This window comes from Rhinoderma darwinii, chromosome 4 (assembly GCF_050947455.1).
Source record: "Rhinoderma darwinii isolate aRhiDar2 chromosome 4, aRhiDar2.hap1, whole genome shotgun sequence".
Taxonomy (NCBI): domain Eukaryota; kingdom Metazoa; phylum Chordata; class Amphibia; order Anura; family Rhinodermatidae; genus Rhinoderma; species Rhinoderma darwinii.
Window position 1 is genome coordinate 367,052,033 of NC_134690.1, and position 20,309 is coordinate 367,072,341.

Sequence of the window (20,309 nt, forward strand, 5' to 3'; positions counted from 1 at the left end):
AAAACAGCGCCGTAATTTTCAGCCGTTTTTGACTCCATGTGTGAACATACCCTAAAGGTATGTTCACACGCTTAACAAAAAACGTCTGAAAATACGGAGCTGTTTTCAAGGGAAAACCGCTACTGCTTTTCAGAAGTTTTTTAAGCCACTCGCGATTTAACGGCTGTTTTTGGAGCTGTTTTTCTATAGAGTTTATGAAAAACGGCTTCGAAAACGGCTGAAGTGACATGCACTTAATTTTTGCTGCCATTTTGTTACGCAGCCGCATAAAAAAAACGGCCCATCGGAACAGAACGCCGTTTTTCCCATTGAAATCAATGGGCGGACATTTAGAAGTTTTCTGCTTCCGACTTTTCGGACGTTTACGGCCCGAAAAACGGCAGAAAATAGGCCATGTAAACATACCCTAACAGTACAGGGCGCAGCAGGGTAGCAGGAACAGCTAAGTGCTAATGGTGCACTGTGTGGCTGGCACTGTTATGGGAGCACTGTGTGGCTGGAACAGATAGGAAGCACTGTGGCAGGCTGTTATGAGCAGTACTATGTGGCTAATACTGTTACGGAAGGCACTGTGCGACTGTTTGAGTTCTATTTTAAGCAACTTAAAGCAAGTCAGACATAATAATTAATGTGTTATGCTTAGTGCAGGCCCAAGTGGCAGTCTCTTTGAAACACTGTCATTCTTGCACCCCCCTCAGGCCCTGCGCTAGGCATAAACAGTGCCTCAGTATTACCCAGTGATCCATTAAAGTTTAATTGCTGCCTAATCCAACAATGTGGCCCTCAAACCAGAAAAGATTATGCACGTTTTTACATACAAACCAATATCTTTTTCCTTTAGCTTTGACACTAAAAGACTATAAAATTAATTCAAACAGATTTAAAGAGGATCTGTCACTAGTTTAGTAATGCCCTATCTCCTAGCTAATCTAATAGGTGGTGTCACACTGATAATGCTAGTGAAAATAGTGTCCCAAAACATTTATTATTTTAAACATTTTCAGATTTTCTAATTATGTAAATGAGGCTATACTAGACAAGTGGGTGTCAACAGCAGCGATTCTCCTGAGGTGGAGCTGCCTCCGGCGCTGTCCTATCAGCATTAAGCTGCTTCACACAGTGTGAGAGACGGAGGCTGGAGGGAAGGGGGATCACTGCAAACAGCCATATCTCCGGCTGTGGACCACCTAGAACAGCGGTTCTGGTAGCATATGAAAGATGAGATTCGAACTTTCTAATATTTCATATGGCAACAGTTGAAAACACAGTCGGGAATGAAAGCTGTATAATAAATGATCAGGCTGTGTTGCTGGGCAGGGAAGGGGGAGAAGCTGTATGCTGATTGGACAGCATCATACAGAAAACATTACACCGCCCAGAGTAAAAAGGAAGAGTAACCTCCTATTTGGCTATTATAGCCAAATTAGCATATTTAGAAAAATGCTCATAAAACTTTACAGTGACATTTTTTCCAAAAAACTTTTATTTGCAGTCATCAGTTTCATAGCGTCTATTAGATTAGTTAGAAGATAGGGAATTAATAAACTAGTGACAGATCCTCTTTATGATGTTATAGATGATGATATATGCAATTTAAAGAGTGCTACTGAGTAGCATCCAATCCACTACAATTGCTGTTACCTTCAATTAATAATCCCACCCTCAAATTTTACCACTTATACGGTGACCTGGTTTGCTAACACTGGATACATATATTATACAGATCATATAATAATAGTAATAATAATAATAGATTATAGCAAAATGGAACTAAACGCATACATTATACTACCATGTCCTCAATTGCATGATGGGACAATGCTATAAGGCTGATCATGTCATAACAGTTTCATTAATAGTTACTATTTTAGAAGAAAACTTTGTGTTTTACAATTGACAGAGATTATGGAATAGTTTTTTTTATGGCAGTATACTGCGGTGTTAGTAAAGAGGACGGAGATCTGCTCTGCAGTAAAGGCTGTGGTGTAGCACCTGTTGTAAACTTCAAAGAGCTACTCTTATGACCACAACTTTCACGCAGCATGAAAAATGTGTGTGTTTCCTTTGAAGTTTGAAGCAGGCAGGACATTGTATTGTCAGAGACTGCACAGAATTAAAGGATCTGCCAGCAATCATGTTGTGAAGAAGAAATCTAACCTGTAAGCCCAACTTTCATATCTGTTCTATAATGAAGCATAGACCGGCATTATTATGTGAGGTCAATACTGAAAGCGAAGATATCAGGGTGCATCTAGCTATAGCAGAGGTCACAGACTATATATCCTCATGACTAACTTTTAGAAAACCATTTCCATTAGGTTATTGGATCGAAGAATAATCTAATTGGCCGCATATGAATTAACCTCTTAAGGACAAATTCATGTTTTTTTCTTTTTCATTTTTGATCCCTGCATTCCAAGAGCGATAATTTTTTTATTTTTCCGTTGACACCCATATGAGGGCTTGCTTTTTGGGGGATGAGTTATATTTTTAATGCCACCATTTAATGTACTATATAATATACTGGGAAACGTAAAAATTATTTTGTGGACTGGAATTGAAAAACAAAACAGCAATTCCGCCGGTCTCTAGTGGCCATTATGAAGAGTTTTTTGCAATTTACAATAAAAATATAATATTAATAATCAGTTTAAATGATGTCATTTTCTGATGATATATTACCTTTAAGCACTCTGTATGGGCACTGCATGTAGAGATTAGATGCTATTCGTTCCCAAGCCACAGACTGTGAAATCTCCTGCGCTTATAGGTCAAATGGAAGGAGCTTCAATTATTTAAGTGTAAAAATCCTCAGAGCCAAATGTATAGTAATATTTGACTTTATTTGCAGTCATAGAAAATAGGAGCAGTAATATTCAGTTTACAGTATATAGACTTTTATATACTTTGTAGTCTTACTACAGTACATTTTCATTTGCAAGAAACATCAGTGGACAAGTGTTGAAATATTGACCAGCAGTACTAGCAAATACGTGTTATATAAGATCACCGCTTTGCCTGGAAGCCCATCTAAAGTATACTGTAGACTTATATGTTATAATTGATATATGTTTCCATTAAGCTCTAAAGTGTGAAATTATTTTGTATATTTCCTTTGCCTTAGTTTTACGATAAAATAATATGTGCATACCATAAATATGTCTCCATATGCCCTATAAATAAAATTAATTCAGACTGTCACTTAAAAGGGCTGTTTGAGATTTAAAAAAACACAAAAAAAATAAGCAAACAAAACATGGCTATTCCTTGCTGAAACAGCACCACTGTCGTCCACAGACCATGTCTGGTATTGCAGCCCAGCCTCAGTCATATGAAAGGGGCTGAGCTGCAATACCAGACACAGCCTATGGACAAGAGCGATGCAATTTCAAGAAGGAAGCAGCTTTTTTTTTTTTATCTCTAACATTTCTTTTAATTGAAAGAGAATATAGTAAACTAATGTAACGCTGAAACAAAAAAAATGTAACAAAATAAACTATATTTGCCCATCCTAGGTTATGCAAGGGAAAAAGGAAGGCAATTTGCATCCGAGCAAACGTCTCACTTGCACTGAGAACACTTACCTACACGACAGCCAGGCATTTAAAGGGATGTCCAAGGGATACATAATTACTCAAAAAGCACTTGTAATTTTAAGGGAAATATAATTAGGAAACTAGTAAAATATCAGAGAACAAGATCAAAAACAAGCATACACTATACTTTGGAAACAATAAATCATTAGGAAAATGGGTACATCTAACCGACACAAAGTCCAATAACTGCGGAGAGGTTGAAGCAGCCTACTGTATGTAAGCACATTATTATCAGAGGAAGCCTTTACGGTGGCACAATAAGATTACAGGATACACAGCTGCATGCTGTTCGGGTTATATGGTGCATATTGTGCAATGACAAGAGCTTCTGAAGCAGAGTGTAATATCTCCATGAGTGGGTCATCTGTGAGGAAGAAGCAGCTGGTGGACCATTGAAGAGTTGTGTTCAGCTCTGTGGACTCTCTAATCTACACACACCTCCTTCAATGGCAACAGACTGGCCAGCCACTGCACCCGGAGGAAGCCTGGAAATGTGGGTCTGAAAAAAATAAAAGGAAGGTTATAAAGTAAGCGTTAGGAAATCAAATTTTTTTTTTACAATAGCAAGCCTTGTACTATATATAACCTGCAGTGAAAGTAGAGATACAGTCCAGATATAGAAGATGCTTCAAAAGACCAAACCAAAACAGAAAATTCAGTTTAAATGTGTTAACCCCATCACAGAAAGTAACCCCTACGGATCCGGAGGATTAAGGGGCTGCAGAATGGTTTAGCTCTGCGGCACTTCCACCGCTTTGCCCTGCACAGAGGCGCTGTCAGCCACCTCCTGTGCAGGGAACTGCAGCACAGCGCCATAAAGTGAATGGGGCTGCACTGCTGTTGGCGTGGAATGCCTCTGTGCAGGGAGCTTTGAAGGGGCTGCTATGTTGTGACCCATTCAATCTCAGGAACGGTCAGGGTCCCGGCAGTCTGATTAGATAGTGATGGCATATCCTAGAGATATGCCATCATTCTCTGTGATGGAAATAACCCTTTTATTAGAGTCAAGGACATTCTCTTCCTGACCAAGTCATACTGATCTAAAAAAGGAATATCTGCACTTCTGGAGGATCTTTACAAGCTGCTTTAGCGGTCTCTAGGTAGTCAACTATGAACATTTTTCACCAACTAAATAGTGGCTCTACGCAGACAAAGATTTTTCATGGTCTATAGCAGCTCTCCATAAGAGCACCACAGATCCGGCCTGGATGGCTATGAGAGGGTTCGTGAGATTGCATTCAACACTAGGAAAAGTTCAATTGTTTTCTGCCAAGTCCATCACAACTTAATTCAGAGCTTGCATACCAAACCTTACCAAGGCATGTGTTAAAATAACGTAGCATCTGGCAAACATAACATAATAATGTTTAGAAAACCGTTAATCGAAAACAATATCCATAATTGTGCTACTGAAAATATAATTCAATTGTTTTTAACCATCTTAAAGCAGTCTCAAACATGACCGTACCTATACCAATCCCTGGTAGTCTAGGACAGTAAAGGGATTTAATGTTCACATTACTGGTGGTCTAGGGCAGTGAAGGGGGTTACTATTTTATGTGCTTTTGTCACTTCTGATTTAGGACCTTTCCGTACATGGGTTCCATTAGACCTTTCCGTCGTAGTCGACTGCGCTATTGTTTCCCCGAAAAAACCCCTGAAAACTTACTGAACAGAAATAATTAGCAACGGAAGCATTACCATTGAAATCAATGGTAATGTAAACGGAAACTATGGTTTCCGTTTACCATTCCGTTCATGGGTTCCTCCGATGGAAAGGTCTAACGAAACCCATGAACGGAAGGGTGACACTGATGTGAATAGGCCCTTATTCGTTACTGGTTCAAAGTGGACAAAAGTGTGTTCTTTTGGCATACGTTGAGGCTATATATACATTTTCTTAGGAGTTAATGGGTGACTTATGCCACTATATGGCACACATATGTATGCGTTGGCGCTCTACATTTGGAATATACGGCGAGAGATTTTCTTAGGCCCCATGCACACGACCATAAAAAATTCTCAGTAAGTGTGGACCTTAATACGTTCTGCAATTACAGACCAATTCAGTTCTATTGGCCACGGACACCTTTCCGTATCGCTACGGATGGTTGTCCGTGCCGTAGAAAAGTTTCCGAAAATTAGGGAACATGTCCGTTAGTTTGCATTTTGCGGGCCATTCTTTGTATGGGAGCACAGCCCGAAAATGCGGGCGGCAGTTGGCGGCCGGCCGTGCCCACAATCGCGGGCCATGATTACAGGCATGGCTGTGTGCATGGGGCCTTAGAATATACACTTGAGGTAAGCAGAGCCAATCTTTAGAAAAAAAAAAAGGTGACTGAAAAGAAAAAAAAAATACCTTATTTTTTGTAGTATCAAGAAAACACCTAGACAGCCTAAGAAATGTAACAATAAATAAATTTCCGCCACTGACCATCATACCTAGAGGACCAGCCATCTCTGTTTTAGTAAATATTTGTATTCCCCATAAAATAACTATTCTGGAGAACCTTTATTTAAAACGCTGCACTGTGTCATTCCTGTTATTCCTCCTAGAAATTTATGAATAAATGCACAACTGGATGTTAACATTCTCCATGTCAAAGTGGCGTGTCCCTACACAGTCTGATACTGTAAGCACTGATTGGACACGGTCAGACTGGGTAGGGACACGCTACTTTGACATAGAGAATGGTAAATTTATTCATAAATTTCAAGGAGGAATAAAAGAGGAATGGCACAGTGCAGAATTCTAAGTAAAGGTGCTCCAGAATTCTTATTTTATGTAGAATACAAGTATTTACTAAAACAGACCTATCAGGAATGTTGACGGGTCCTTTTTAGTAGATCAATAAATTGTGTTTGGTCATTACATTGGTATTCCCATTGTATATCCCGCTAGAATATGCCTTAACAGTATGATTGGTGGGGGTCCGACCTCTGGGATCTCCGTCGATTCCAGAATAAAAAGATCTGAGGTCCCTTTAGCTTTTGCCCTGGACAGTGGTGCTCCCGTCCAAAAGCAGTGCAGGGAACTGCAACACAGCTCCATTCAGGAAGGAAGCTAAACATAGGAACAAAAAATACCTTGAAAAGAACAATGCTGGATATGTTCGTGTTTTATAAGACACAAGGAATGTTTCTGATGAACATATGCATTCTAAGCTTCACACTAGAAATGGCTCCTAGCTACAGAAGCTTGGGAGACGGAACTAAAAGAGGGAGATTAACTCATTTTAAGAAAGGTCAAAAACATCTCTTCAGAAGAGGACTGAGAGCAGCAGCTGCTTCTGTCATCAGAATCAAGATTACCGGCTGGAGAATATGATAACAATGTAGACCAGATGTCAAAGGATGCAACTGTGAAGACTGCGATCTTCATAAGCACTGGGATTTCACCTATAAAAGGAAATGCCTGAAGCACCTTTTACACAGTCCAATTATCGAGCAAACGAGCGCTCTCAGAAAGCTCGTTCCTTATCATTGCCATGTGTAAACAAGGCAATCGCTCGTTCATTGGCTGATTGTATTGTTTAAGCTGCAAGAAATTTTATCGTTGTTGGCAGCACATCCACCTTAGTAAACAGAAATATATGAGGACGAGCGATCGTAGTAATGAGCGATTGTCTCCATACATCGCACCTTGGGAAAGGAGCAAATGAGCGCCAATCGACGTGCTGTCTCATTAATCGGCACTCGTTTACACTGCAAATGTCAGGCCGTGTAAAAGGGCCCTTAAGGCCAATGGGCGGGCAAAGGAGCGTTCATATGAACGATGAACGCTCTCCCCCGATCATTGCCCTGTGTAATCGGGGCAACGATCAGCTGATGCTCATTGGCTACTCTGCTCTTTTATGCAGAATTAAAAATTATCGTTGTCGGCAGCACATCTCCCTGTCAGTTAAGGGAGATCCGCTGCCGACATGATTCAAATGTATGGGGACGAACGATCGGAGTAACAATCACTCGTCCCTATACATTAGAAATCATTGCTCCGTAAGAAAGGAGGAAACGAGTTCCGATCAACAGGCTGCCTTGTTGATCGGCGCTCGTTTTAAAAAGAATCCTTACTCTGAATGATAAGCAAACACAGACCATGGATAATGTAACATAAACAAGATATTGTATCTCATATGCCTTATCTTCTTGTAAAGGGATAGTTTGCGTTCTCATGTAATTTGAAACGATTAGCATTCTAAGTGAATTAAGGGGGTTTTACACTGGACGATTATCGAGCAGATGAGCATTCACAGAACGCTCGTTGCCGATAATTGGCCAGTGTAAACAGGGAAATGATCAGCAGATGATCGAGCAAACGCTCGATCATCTGCTGGTCGTATCGTTTTAAAAAAGTGAAATATTATCATTGTCGGCAGCGCATCTCCCTGTGTAAACAGGGAGATGCGCTGCCGACATGATGATAATGTATCGGAGTAACGTCCACTCGTCCCAATCCATAGCTCCATGTGACAGGTGAAAACGAGCACCGATCAACGATGCCTTGTTGATTGGCGCTCGCTGCACCGGCCGGTGTAAAAGGGCCTTTACAGTAGTCTACATGAGGACATAGCGTGTCAGAGTAAGTGACTTTGTACTGGCAGATTTGCTGCCCAGTGAATGAGCGCGGATTGTTACATCATGTACATTTAAACAGAGCAATGATTGGAATAAATGGGGACGAACGTTTGTTAATACGATCATTCGTCCCCATAAATTGGCATTTTGTTTGCAGCATATCTTTTTTACATGGGGAGATGTGCTGCCAACAACCATTTTTTAAGTCACATAAAAGATTTGATAAGCTGACAAAAACTTATCCACCCAATCATTGGCCTATGTAAAAGGGTCCTAATGTGAAGTGACAATCTGCATTTACATTACATATAGCTGTACAAATGGCTGCCTCCACCTTTAAATCGCTTTTAGGCCCCTTGCACATTAAGGTTTTTAAGCCTAAGTTTGGCATATACACTAGGAAAAGCTCCCGACATATACATGAAACGTAGGTTGTGACAGATGTTCAGCAGTGTAATCCATAAACATATTGAAAGATCCATGACATTTAAGTTAAATGTATACCTGTGATTATGCCATACAGTGGCATATGTCACCCATAGAATCCCATGTTAAAAAAGACTAATACAACACAATATACTTTTTTAGCAAGTCCACTTCAATATTCCATCCAGCAAAAAAAAGAAGAAAAAAAAAAGTATACTGGGTTTTTACCAGCCCGACGGTGTCTAAAAGGACACTCTTTAGGCCTCCGTCGGGCCAATGGAGCCCTATGGACAAGCTTTCCCAACCTAAACGCTTAACGTAGGGCAGATACATGATGTGCAAGGGGCCTAAATAAAATTTATGGTTTAAGTCTTTTTTTTTTTTAGTTGGTTATAACTAAATTTCCACTGTGGAAATTTACGGTGCAGTCCAGAATACACAGCCAAACCGTTGTAATAGCGGGTGATCCGAACGATACACCAGCAAAACTGCCATTATGCGGAGGGGTACAGACTATGTACACAGCTAGACTACACAGTCAGGCTACTGTTATGGGGAGAGGGAGTACAGACTACACACCCAAACTGCTGTTACACAGGGTTCTCCAAACTCTTGCTATAGGTGGTGGTACAGATGACAAAGATTTATTTCCGTTATAGAGGGTGGTACAGACTACACCACCAAACTGTTCTGCAAAAAACCAAACCAATATTTATCGACCAGAAAGCTGGTGTATAAGAAAAAAGGGATAGCGGCCATCTTGCCAGCACTATGAGCGGAAGCATTGGTGGCACTTAAATGAAACCTATAGTTCTCTAAAGGAGTATGGAGAGCCATCCCTGTGCGGTCTATTGCTAGTCAATGGCCAGAATGTGTCATGCTTTTAAAAAAAACTATCCAAATAAGAAAGTTATCCGTTACGGATTCTGAAGGAGTTTCTAATGAATAATTATAATGGTAAATTTTAGCTTATAAAAAAAAAAAAAGGGGGATTCAAGCTGTTGTAAAATATAGCCCAGTCGCCTGCTCAATGTTACTATAGATCTCTGCAGCTTTAGACCACAGATGAAGAAAATGTGGTTGTTAAGGATTTTCAGAGAAACCACACAAGTTGGAGACATGACTATACAATGACAGGGAACAAGGCTGCACTATTACAAGTATGTATCACTAAGTGCTCTGCAGATGGGATTACGGCTTTTAATTGTATGTGGTTTACCACCTGCCCTTTTATGTTTTATGAAGATAACTAAAATTATTATTAAGGTTCTAATTTACCATTTAAAGAAACCTTAATATGTAAGATTACAGTTTTATAATACTGGCTTTGGTGTTCTGCCAATCCCAAGAATGTATGATTAGAAATTGCTTAGCCGAGACTCCCTGGCATGAATCTTCAGAAATATCTGCTGCCACTATAAAATCTGTCAATGAAGAAAAATGGTAATAGGAAATTTACATGCATGTATTTTCCTTGGGTTAAAAAGGGAAGTATAAATCAGAGTATTTACACTGAAGGAACACGGGAAAAACGAATACACTGTGTTACGCTTAGTGCAGGGCCTGAGGGAGTGGTGCATGGCACAAAAAACCCTGAAGATCGTGCACTGCTCCCGACACAAAGTGAATTAATTTTTACTGGAGTGCTCCTTTAACTTGACTACGTCATTAAACTGGGACAGTATAAAAGCTGGAAAGCGATTTGTACTTTTGCAATTTTACATGTATTAATAATACAACAGTTTTAACCAGTTCAGGACCGGGCTATTTTGCGCCTTCAGGACCAGACACCGTTTAGCCATTTTTAGCACGTGTTAGTTAAATGGCTATAACGTTTTTATTTGTTGGGCTAACGACGTGATTTTTGCGACGTTTTTTCCGTAGACAATGCAGGTTTCATTTTTTATCGTTTTTATACACACCTTTTTTGCGATTTTAGAATTTTTATTCATAAAGTTTGAAAATAATAGTAAAAAAATAAGCTTTTTTACGTTTCAGCTATTTTTTTGGGGTAATAACATAGTTTTAACCTAAAATAGACCTTTTATTTGTGATCGTCATTGTCTACCGTAAATTTTAATATATTACATGTCTATATTAGGGTAATTGGGTCAGCGCTAGCGTTACAACAATGATTGGCGGGGGGAACGGTATTTTTTTGGGGTGGGTATTTTATGCGTATTTATTATTTAATTTTTTTTTGCACTTTACTTTATTATTTTTTTATTACTATGGTCTGTCCCCCAAAGGTCAAAAAAGACCTTTGGGGAACTTTATATATATTTTTTCTTTCTTTTACACCATCTTTTCCCCTGTAGCTGGAGCTGCACAGCAGCCCCAGTTACAGGGGAAATCAGCCCTCTCATAGTGACGATTGTCACTAATAGGGCTGTGCTGGGTCTTGTAAGACCCAGCAGCAGTCTGTCACTAACGGGACCCGGCGATCATGTGACCAGTCACATGATCACCGGGAGGAATAGAGACAGCGCCGCTGCTGCTGTCTCTATTCCTAAACACAGCGTTCATTGAGCGCTGTGTAAAAACACATCGGAGAAGACAGAAGCAGTGAAAGCTGCTTCTATCCTCTCGTCACTGACAGCCGGAGACCCGACATTCAGCTGCCCGATCGCGCGGGCAGCAAGTTAAAACCCGAGCCGTAAAAATTCTATGGCTTGGGTTTTAAGGACCCTGACCGCAGGCCGTAAATATACAGCCAGCGGTCGGGAACCAGTTAAAGACAATGGATTGGACACAGCCAGGATAGATGGCACCCTGTGCGAAATTATCTTTCGGTGCCCCACCCCATCATAAAAAAAAAAATGCCCCATAAAAAAATTATAATGCCCCTTTAGTGCCCCCGTACCGTATAATAATAATATAATATATTACAACCCCTTCAAGGACACAGCATTTTGTCCTCTAATTGTGCCCACAGTATTACGCCCCCTGTAGTACCCCTACACAGTATAATGTCCGCTTAGTGGCCCCCACACAGCATAGAGCCCCCCTGTAGATTTCACCATACAGCCTCCCTGTAGACAGAGCCATAATCCCCCACCTCCTCCTCGTAGATCGTGCCATACAGCCCTCCTCCACCTCCCCCTTGTAGACAGTGCCATACAGTCCCCCACCTCCTTGTAGACCGTGCCCCCAAACAAAAACAAAAATTGGCCCCGTTCCGACGACGAACTGAGCTGCTCCACGACGGGATTGTTGTGTAGGCCGGCGTGATCCTGTAGCCTAGTACAGAGTTTCCCAACCTTTTCGGACTCGAGGCAGCACTGGAAAAATACAATTTCCACAGGGCACCCCTACCAAAAATTGTTTTGAGAAAGACAGAAAACGGCTAAAAACAAGCACTACACTCGTAGGGTATGTTCACACACGTTTTTTGTAAGGCACAAAAAAATCTGCCTCAAAATTCCTTCAGGAATTTTGAAGCAGATCTTTTATTGACAGAGTTGTTTGACCTTTTTTTTTTTTTTGCGTTTTTTCTTAAGCCGTTGAAGCGAATGCAAAAGACAGGCAAAAAAGCTCCAAACGGGCGCTGCAGGTATTTTCTGCCTCCTATTATTTTCAATTGGAGGTCAGAGGCGGAAACCACTTGAAGACCATCAACCCGCCACTCAGATTCCCCCTGTAGGCGTCGCCACGCAGCCACCCTGTAGGCGTCGCCACGCAGCCACCCTGTAGGCGTCGCCACGCAGCCCCCCCGGCAGGGAGCGCCACGCAGCCCCCCCGGCAGGGAGCGCCACGCAGCGCCCCCGGCAGGGAGCTCCACACAGCCCCCCCGGCAGGGAGCGCCACACAGCCCCCCCGGCAGGGAGCGCCACACAGCCCCCCGGCACATATATGGACAGAGACATCAAGTGGAGCGCTCCAGGAGCGGAATCCTCGGCCACACAGTGATTCCGCTCCTTCAGGGAGCTACAGTGGCGCTAGTAGATAGCAGAGCAGGAAAATACTTCCCTGCTCTGCTATAGTGCCGTCGCTACCGCTGTAGCAGCTAGCGGCACCACCGCCCTCATGCCCTGTGTCGCCGCTAGCAGCCGCTACAGCGGTAGCGACGGCACTGAGTGAAGAAGCACCCGGACTGAAAGGTGACTGCTGAGTCGCCGGGACCGGGCGCTTCTGAAACAAGCAGAGGAAGGGAGCCAGCGCGGCGCGCCCTCCCACCTGCTGGAGTGATGCGCCCTGGGCGAAGGCACAGCTTGCACACCCCTTAGGCCGGCCCTGAACACAGCACACTATAAGCAGACAAGCCACTGTTCTGGTAGCATCTCAATAGACTATACTGTACATATAACGAATGCATATTTTGCATCTATCAGGCCCCTTTCACACCCGGTTTTAATAGAGTTGGGGCATATAGTTTTATTTTTTTTCTCCCAAGGAAAACCATAAACTCAACTGTAAAAAAAACACGTATCCAATACAGATGCATGTACATCTGACAGTGACTTTTTTTTTATTGCATAGCAGTCTTATATATAGCAAGTAAAACAAGAAAAAGTTTACTTCTCAAACATATGCCCAAAAAAATATCATATACCTCACAGTATTAGTTTGCATACTTATTTTTTTCTATATAATTATATCTTACTAACATAAAAAATAAAAATAAAATGTCTGATTAAAAAAAATAAAAATAGGAAACTGTATTTAACCCCTTCCTGAAGTCAGATGGCGAAGTATAGGGAGGGTCAAGAGCGGAGCCCGCTCTATACGCAGCATGTGTCGGCTGTATATTACAGTCGACACCCAGCTCTAATGGTCAGAATCAGAGATAACAGATCTCAGCTGTTTAGCCACTTAGGGTTGCCTCTAGGTCTGCCATGTTAGCACTACTATTAAGCCCCACCAGAGGTGATCAAAGGATTGTATGTTCAAGTCCCCTAGTAGGACGAAGAAAAAATAAAGTTTTCAACAATATAAACAGCAAAAGTTAAAAAAAACAAAACTTTTCCCATGTTTATGTCAAACAATGTAAACAAAAAAATCAAAACATAATTGGTATCGCCACGTCCGGAACGATCTGAAATACAAAAATTTTATTTATCCCGCACTGCGAACGCCGAAAAAAAAGTGACCAAAAAGTCGTATGTACCCCAAAATGGTACCAATAAATAGTTTGGCCTGCATAAAAACCAGCCCTCGCACAGCTCCATTGATGAAGAAATAAAAAAAGATATGGGTCTCCAAATATGGAGACACAGAAATAATATACAAATAAAAATAATTTGTTTAAAAAATATATATATATAAGTAGTAAACCATAAAAAGATTCAGATAAATTTGGTATCGCTATATTTGTATTAAAAACCGCAGTGAATGTCGTAAAACCCAAAAATTTTAAATACAACGGAGGAATTGCTGTGTTTTTTTCTCCCACAAAATAATTGTTAAAAGTTTCACAATGCATTGTATGGTAGATCAAATGGTGCCATTAAAAATACAACTCATTCTGCAAAAATAATCCCTCATACGGATATATCTATGGAAAAATAAATAGGTTATGGCTCTAGGAAAATGAGGGATGAAAAGAGAAAATAAAAAATGTCTATTTTAAAAATAGATTTTTCATGAATTATACAAAATAAAAGCACTATGGTCTCTTAAGTAAAGAAAAATGCTTAGGTTATTCAGTTATTTCTGTCCTTCTATCGTCACAGTATAATAGCCAAGAAGAAATGAGGAAAGAAAAATCTAAAATGAGATTAGAACATAGTCTAACACATTTTAAAATGCAAAATCAAATCTTTTACAGAAGGAAAAATGGTATTATAAGTGAGTAATGCGATTCCCTCAGCGGGTCAGTTGTACGCTTTGTTCCCCGACACCTCCAAACTGTACAGGAGTGAAAGGCAGGAAGGCACCACACACCACTTCTGTGGTTATAACTGCGTGCTGTAGAAGTTTTAATCCCCATTGAATATGAACATGATTTGCATTACCCTCAACATTTCTAAAGAATATCAAGAAGAATTAACATTTACCAAAAAATAATTAAATTAAAGCCTCAAGTGTTACTACTTGAAAAAAAGAAACCTTATTTTACTTTGAAAAAATAAAAACAACACATATACAATAGTAATTCTGGATAAATTAGATCTAGAAGCCAACTATCTGTAATAGTGTAAAGTGTGAAATTCATCACCTACAGCATCTGTTCCTAATCCCTTTTCACCATCAAAAAGATATGAAATGATTTGGATGTGAAGCAAGCATTTCATTTAGCCAAAATCAACTGCAATGTTCTTCTACTCTCGAACCCATAGTCTGCCATCAGCAGTGACATAATAAGCATGTGCATGCCCTACTGTCAATTTGCTGGATAAACTACTTATAAATCGGCAGAATTACACACATGTTGCACATACGAAAAACATGCGTATATAAGACTCCTGGCTTTGATTAATGTAATTACCATGTGAAACACATAAAACGAACATGACTAATTTATGGTCATCATAACTGTCCACTATAATCATCTACTCATTTAAATGGATACTAGCTTTTCAAACAACGTATGCTAATCTAATAGTATACCTGATATAGATCAACTTTGTAACTTACTTACTGTTGCATTTTAGTTGTTTTATCTATGAAAACGCTGTGAAGATACTGACACTAGGTGTCTCCCCTTCCTGCAATCTGCTGTCCACCCCGCGTTGTCAGCCAAAATCCATCCCTAGCTACAAAGCAGAATTGAAAGGCCGCAAAATGCAGGGGGTGTCTCTTCGCTGACTCGCCACCCAAGTCTATGGAGGGGGAAGCAGTAGGAGGGAGCAGAGAGAGAGAGAGAGAGAGAGTCTATGTGCATACAAGTCTATGGAGAGGGGGGAGATCAGCAGGGCTGGAAGCAGGAGCATAGTGAGAAAGACAGACGTGCTGGTAAGATTTCTAAGTCACCCCAGTGTTGGATTCTCAGCTGCACTGGTCTGTACTGCTGTATAAGGCTGGGTTCACACGACATATTTTCAGACGTATACGAGGCGTTTTTTGCCTCGTTTTACGTCTGAAAATACATCTCAAATACGTTGTCAAACATCTGCCCATTACTTTCTATGGGTATAACGCTGTATTGTTCCCACGACGCGTAATTTTACGCGTCGTACGGCAATTACGACGCGTAGAATTACGCCTCGTAAAAAGAAGTGCAGGACACTTCTTTGGATGTTTTTGGAGCTGTTTTCTCATAGACTCCAATGAAAACAGCTCCAAAAACGGACGTAAAAAACGCTGCGAAAAACGCCGCGAAAAATGTGAGTTGCTCAAAAAACGTCTGAAAAACAGGGGCTGTTTTCCCTTGAAAACAGCTCTGTATTTTCAGTCGGTTTTGGTCACTACGTGTGCACATACCCTAATGCTCTCCATGTTGCTACAGCTTCTATTTATGCGAAAAAGATAGGAGAGCAAGATTTTCCTCTTCTATACGTACAGTGTATAGAAGACATGATAGCCGCTCGGCTCCACTCACTAGCGCAAAGAAAACGGAGAACTAGAGAAAGAGCCTACAGAGCGGAAAACTGATGAAAAATGCAAGTCATAATAGACAGCAATAGTTATTCCCCATGTACACACATATGACAGATTATTTTGAAAAGTCCCCTGAAATGTTAGTTAAGTTCCATCGTTGAAGAAATTTTAGAGCATACATTCAGGACTTTTACGTTTTTCTTTTTTAAATTCTTACAACTATATAAAAATCGATACACAAAGTGAATCTCAACACTTTAACATGTCGTTTTTAGGTCCAAATTCTGTGCGTATTAATTTCTTAATATATCTTTACAGTGGTTGAATTCTGCCACCAGGCAATCTCCTAAGGTTCTCCCTAATGGTGGCAACATGTTATCATTTAACTAAATGGCCATGCAGAGTATTTAGTGCGATGTAACAGAGAAACAGAGCTCCAGCTGCTGTAAAGATATTTTAAGAAACTGATCCGCACAGAATTTGGACCTGTTAAAATTGAAAAAACAAAACATTCACTTTAAAAAAGGGACGTCGCAACCTTAAAGGGGTTTTCCCATCAGAGACATTTATGACATATCCACAGGATACGTCATAAATGTCAGATAGATGTGGGTCCCACCTCTGGTACTCGCACCTATCTCTAGAACAGGGCCCCCTAAACCCCGTTCTACCGCTCCGTGTTGCGGCTGAAGTGTGTGATCTCCAACCATGAATTACGGAAACCGCATATCTCACTGAACTATGCAGTTTCCGTAACTCCCATAGTAGTGAATGGCAGTTACGGAAGCAGCGTAGCGTGCGAGCTACAGTGTTTCTGTAACTACCATTCAGTTTTATGGGATTACGGAAATAGTGTTTCCGTAATTCATGGACGGAAATCACACAGATTCAGAGGCGAGACTTGCATCTATCTGACATATCCTGTGGATATGTCATATTTGTCTCGGATGGGAAAACCCCTTTAAAGGCTATGTACACCTTTTAAAAAAACATTTTTTAATACAAACGTGTATCAGTGTGATTGGTGCAACATTGTATTTACGTTTTATTAAAAAAAAATCTTTTTTGATATACAGCCGCTTTGTATTCTGTATACAGAGCAGCTGTATAGCGTGCCGATCTGAATTAGTCAGGTCAGCGGGACTAACTGGTTCAGTGTCAGCGGATCCGGCGAGTCTCTGACTAAGTGAAATGTATTATTTTAATTTTCCAAAAAATATCTCCTGCTACAATCCAATGCAGCATCTCTCATAGTTTTGAATCGGCAGGTCTTGGTCCTGCATTGATAAAGTCATCAGTAGTGACTGGTACCACCTATGTAGTAGGTTGTGTTTTAGCGCATAAACTCATTATCTGTATCTTATACAAGAAGAAGAGCTGCAGCAGTTGGGAGACCACAAATCTAAATAAATAATGACACAAAGGCATTTATTTAAGCACAGGCTACAAGTGAATGGAGCTTTGCTGTAGTTCCCTACACAGCTTGTGGCCCTGAGTGCTGCAGTCCAGGGAAAAACTGAGAAGAGGCTGCAGCGCTACTTTAGTGCCCTTCAATCTTAGGCTACATTCACACGAGCTTGTCCGTTTTGCGTATTTCCTGAATTTCATGTCCGTGTGCCATCAGGGTGCGTTGCATATGGCATCAGTTTGCTTTGCGTGTGGCATCTGTTTTCTACGGCTGTGCCAGCACTTTTATTTATTGTTCTCATTTCTCTGCATTTGTTAGCAACTGATGCGTAAAATACCATCCGTGGGCTGTCCATGATTTTCAGACACACTCATACACTTCAATGGGCCACCACGTCCGCAAAAACGCAGCAATATAGGACATGCAGTGAGTTTCACACAACTGACACGCGCTGTGTGAAAACTCACGCATGTCTGAATAGCCCCATTTAAATTAATGTGTCCGTGTGCTGTAAGTTATTTTAACGGACAGCACACGGACGAGGAACATGCTCGTCTGAATGAGGGTTTAGGCTGTTGGACCACCACCGATCATAAAGTGATGGTATATCCTAGCGATAACGCATTAATACAGTAGATTCTACTTTACAAACCTTGGCTTTGCCATCCTGAGCAGACATGTAACCAACACACATGCTCTCTGTAGTATGGCTCCACAGGAACTCAACTGCAAAGAAAGAGAGAGAATTAGTGCATGCACAGATCTGAACATAGGACTTCGCCATTAAGATTTGTTGTTTGTACCTAGCAGAGCCTGCTTATCATCATCTGCCGAACCCAGCTTTGAGGAACATCTACACGATCGAAGAACAATTACACCGCCAAGAATGCTATCTTCATTAGCCAGGAAGGGTGAGCCTGAAAATCATTACATATATGGGACATGTTTTTTTCTTTTAGTAATATTGAAAAGAGATGTAAAAAAATACAGATCATTTGGATAAAAACTAAATTACTGAGTAGTTAAAATAGACATGGTGATAAATAAAAGGTTATTCACTGTATAACAAAAAGATATGCAATTTTCCAATATACTTTCAATTCTTAAAATTAAAAACTGTATAGTGATGATCACACAGGAGCAGGACGGGTCACAGTTCAGTTATCATAGCATATAGTATAGGCACAAGTTCTCGGAGTGAGTTTTGGCACTGAAAACAAGTAGTTTTCATTCCTTTCATGGCTCATACTACCATCGATATAATGAAAGATGTTATACCTGGTGGCAGGAATGACAAAGAAATGTAACATGGCAGAGAAGTGATGCCCTGAGGATCATGCTGCCAACCAGCCAATGATCTGTTGTGGACCATGAATTTTTTTTTTTTTACCTGTATGGGATGTCCAGGATTTAAAAAAAAAAAAAAAGAAGAGGGCTTATTTTTTTTCCCCAGAGTCAGTGCCACTTTGTTCAAGGGCTGGTATTGCAGTTCTGCCCTATTTACTTGAATGGGGATGGTTTGCAATACTAGACAACTTGGAGAACAAGAGTGGAGCTATCTCTGGAAAAAAAACACAAAACTATTTTCTAATCCCGGACAACCCTTAAGTTTCTATTACATTAAGGCTGGGTTCACACGACCTATTTTCAGGCGTAAACGAGGCGTTTTACGCCTCGAATTACGCCTGAAAACACGGCTTCAATACGTGGGCAAACATCTGCCCATTCATTTCAATGGGTTTGCCGACGTACTGTGCCGACGACCTGTAATTTTACGCGTTGCTGTCAAAAGACGGCGCGTAAAATAACAGCGTCGTCAAAGAAGTGCAGGACACTTCTTGGGACGTAATTTGAGCCGTTTTTCATTGACTTCAATGAAGAACATCTCCAAATTACGGCCGTAATTGACGCCTCGCAAAACGCGAGTACGAGCAATTACGTCTGAAATGCAGGAGCTGTTTTCTCCTGAAAACAGCTCCGTAATTTCAACCGTAATTGTCGTTATCGTGTGCACATACCCTAAAATAGAATAGGGCAATATTATTTTATTTTTTTTAAGAAAAAATGTATTTCATGTAAATGCTGGTACATAATAAATTATCAAAATGTTTCCATTTATTTTTTAGATATTTTTAAAAGCGTAAACTCAATTTATTATGTTTCAAGCATCAAAAAAATTGTGGCGGAAAAGGCTAAAATGTGACTGTGAAAAATTATCAGAGGAGAACTACAAGGGATGGAAGATATTGTGATTCAGTTACAAGGCAGGGATCATATAACTAAATCACAAGGTTACTCTTGTTAGGCCAATTTAGCTGAGAAAAGAAAGCAATAACCAACAGAAACCAGATTGCAGATGGTTTAAAAGGGCAAACTTAGGAATTAAAACAGAGGGAACATGCAAGAAAAACAGATGTTCAATTAGTTTGAAGCAAATTCCAAAATAGCAGAACTATGTTATTTTTAAGACTCTTGAAGAAGAAAAGGACAAGAAAACAGCAATGGGTTAAGAATCAGTGCAATCAATAATTAAGAGTTGGAAGAGTAACAGGTTGAAAATTTTAAGTTTAAGAACATCAGTGCTCGACACTGTCCTAAGGCTATGTTCACACTTGCGCTAACGAGGCCCGTCAGGTTTTCTGTTAGTCACCAGCGCTATATTTTAAGTTAAAAAAAAAATGCCAGAACCCAGAAGACCCCTAGTTAAAATAATGGGGTCTGTCAGCATATGCCGGTGTATGTTTGCAAAACTGATCCGGCATAGTGGTCAAAAATCTATTGTAAATGGAAGCCAAGATGCTAATGTGAACAGAGCTCTAAATAAA

At 40.5% G+C, this 20,309-nt stretch overlaps 1 protein-coding gene across 1 annotated transcript in view; it reads right to left on the bottom strand.

The window, feature by feature from the left end:
• Positions 1 to 2,824: 2,824 nt before the first annotated feature.
• Positions 2,825 to 20,309, bottom strand: part of TASP1 (taspase 1) — a 122,395-nt gene continuing 104,910 nt past the window's right edge. Inside the window, exons 13-15 of the mRNA XM_075864534.1 lie at positions 18,288 to 18,401; positions 18,137 to 18,210; positions 2,825 to 4,095 (exon numbers count right to left, since the gene is read on the bottom strand). Coding sequence (XP_075720649.1) covers positions 4,003 to 4,095; positions 18,137 to 18,210; positions 18,288 to 18,401 — 281 coding nt within the window. The 3' untranslated portion in view covers positions 2,825 to 4,002. The remainder of the gene's footprint in view (positions 4,096 to 18,136; positions 18,211 to 18,287; positions 18,402 to 20,309) is intronic.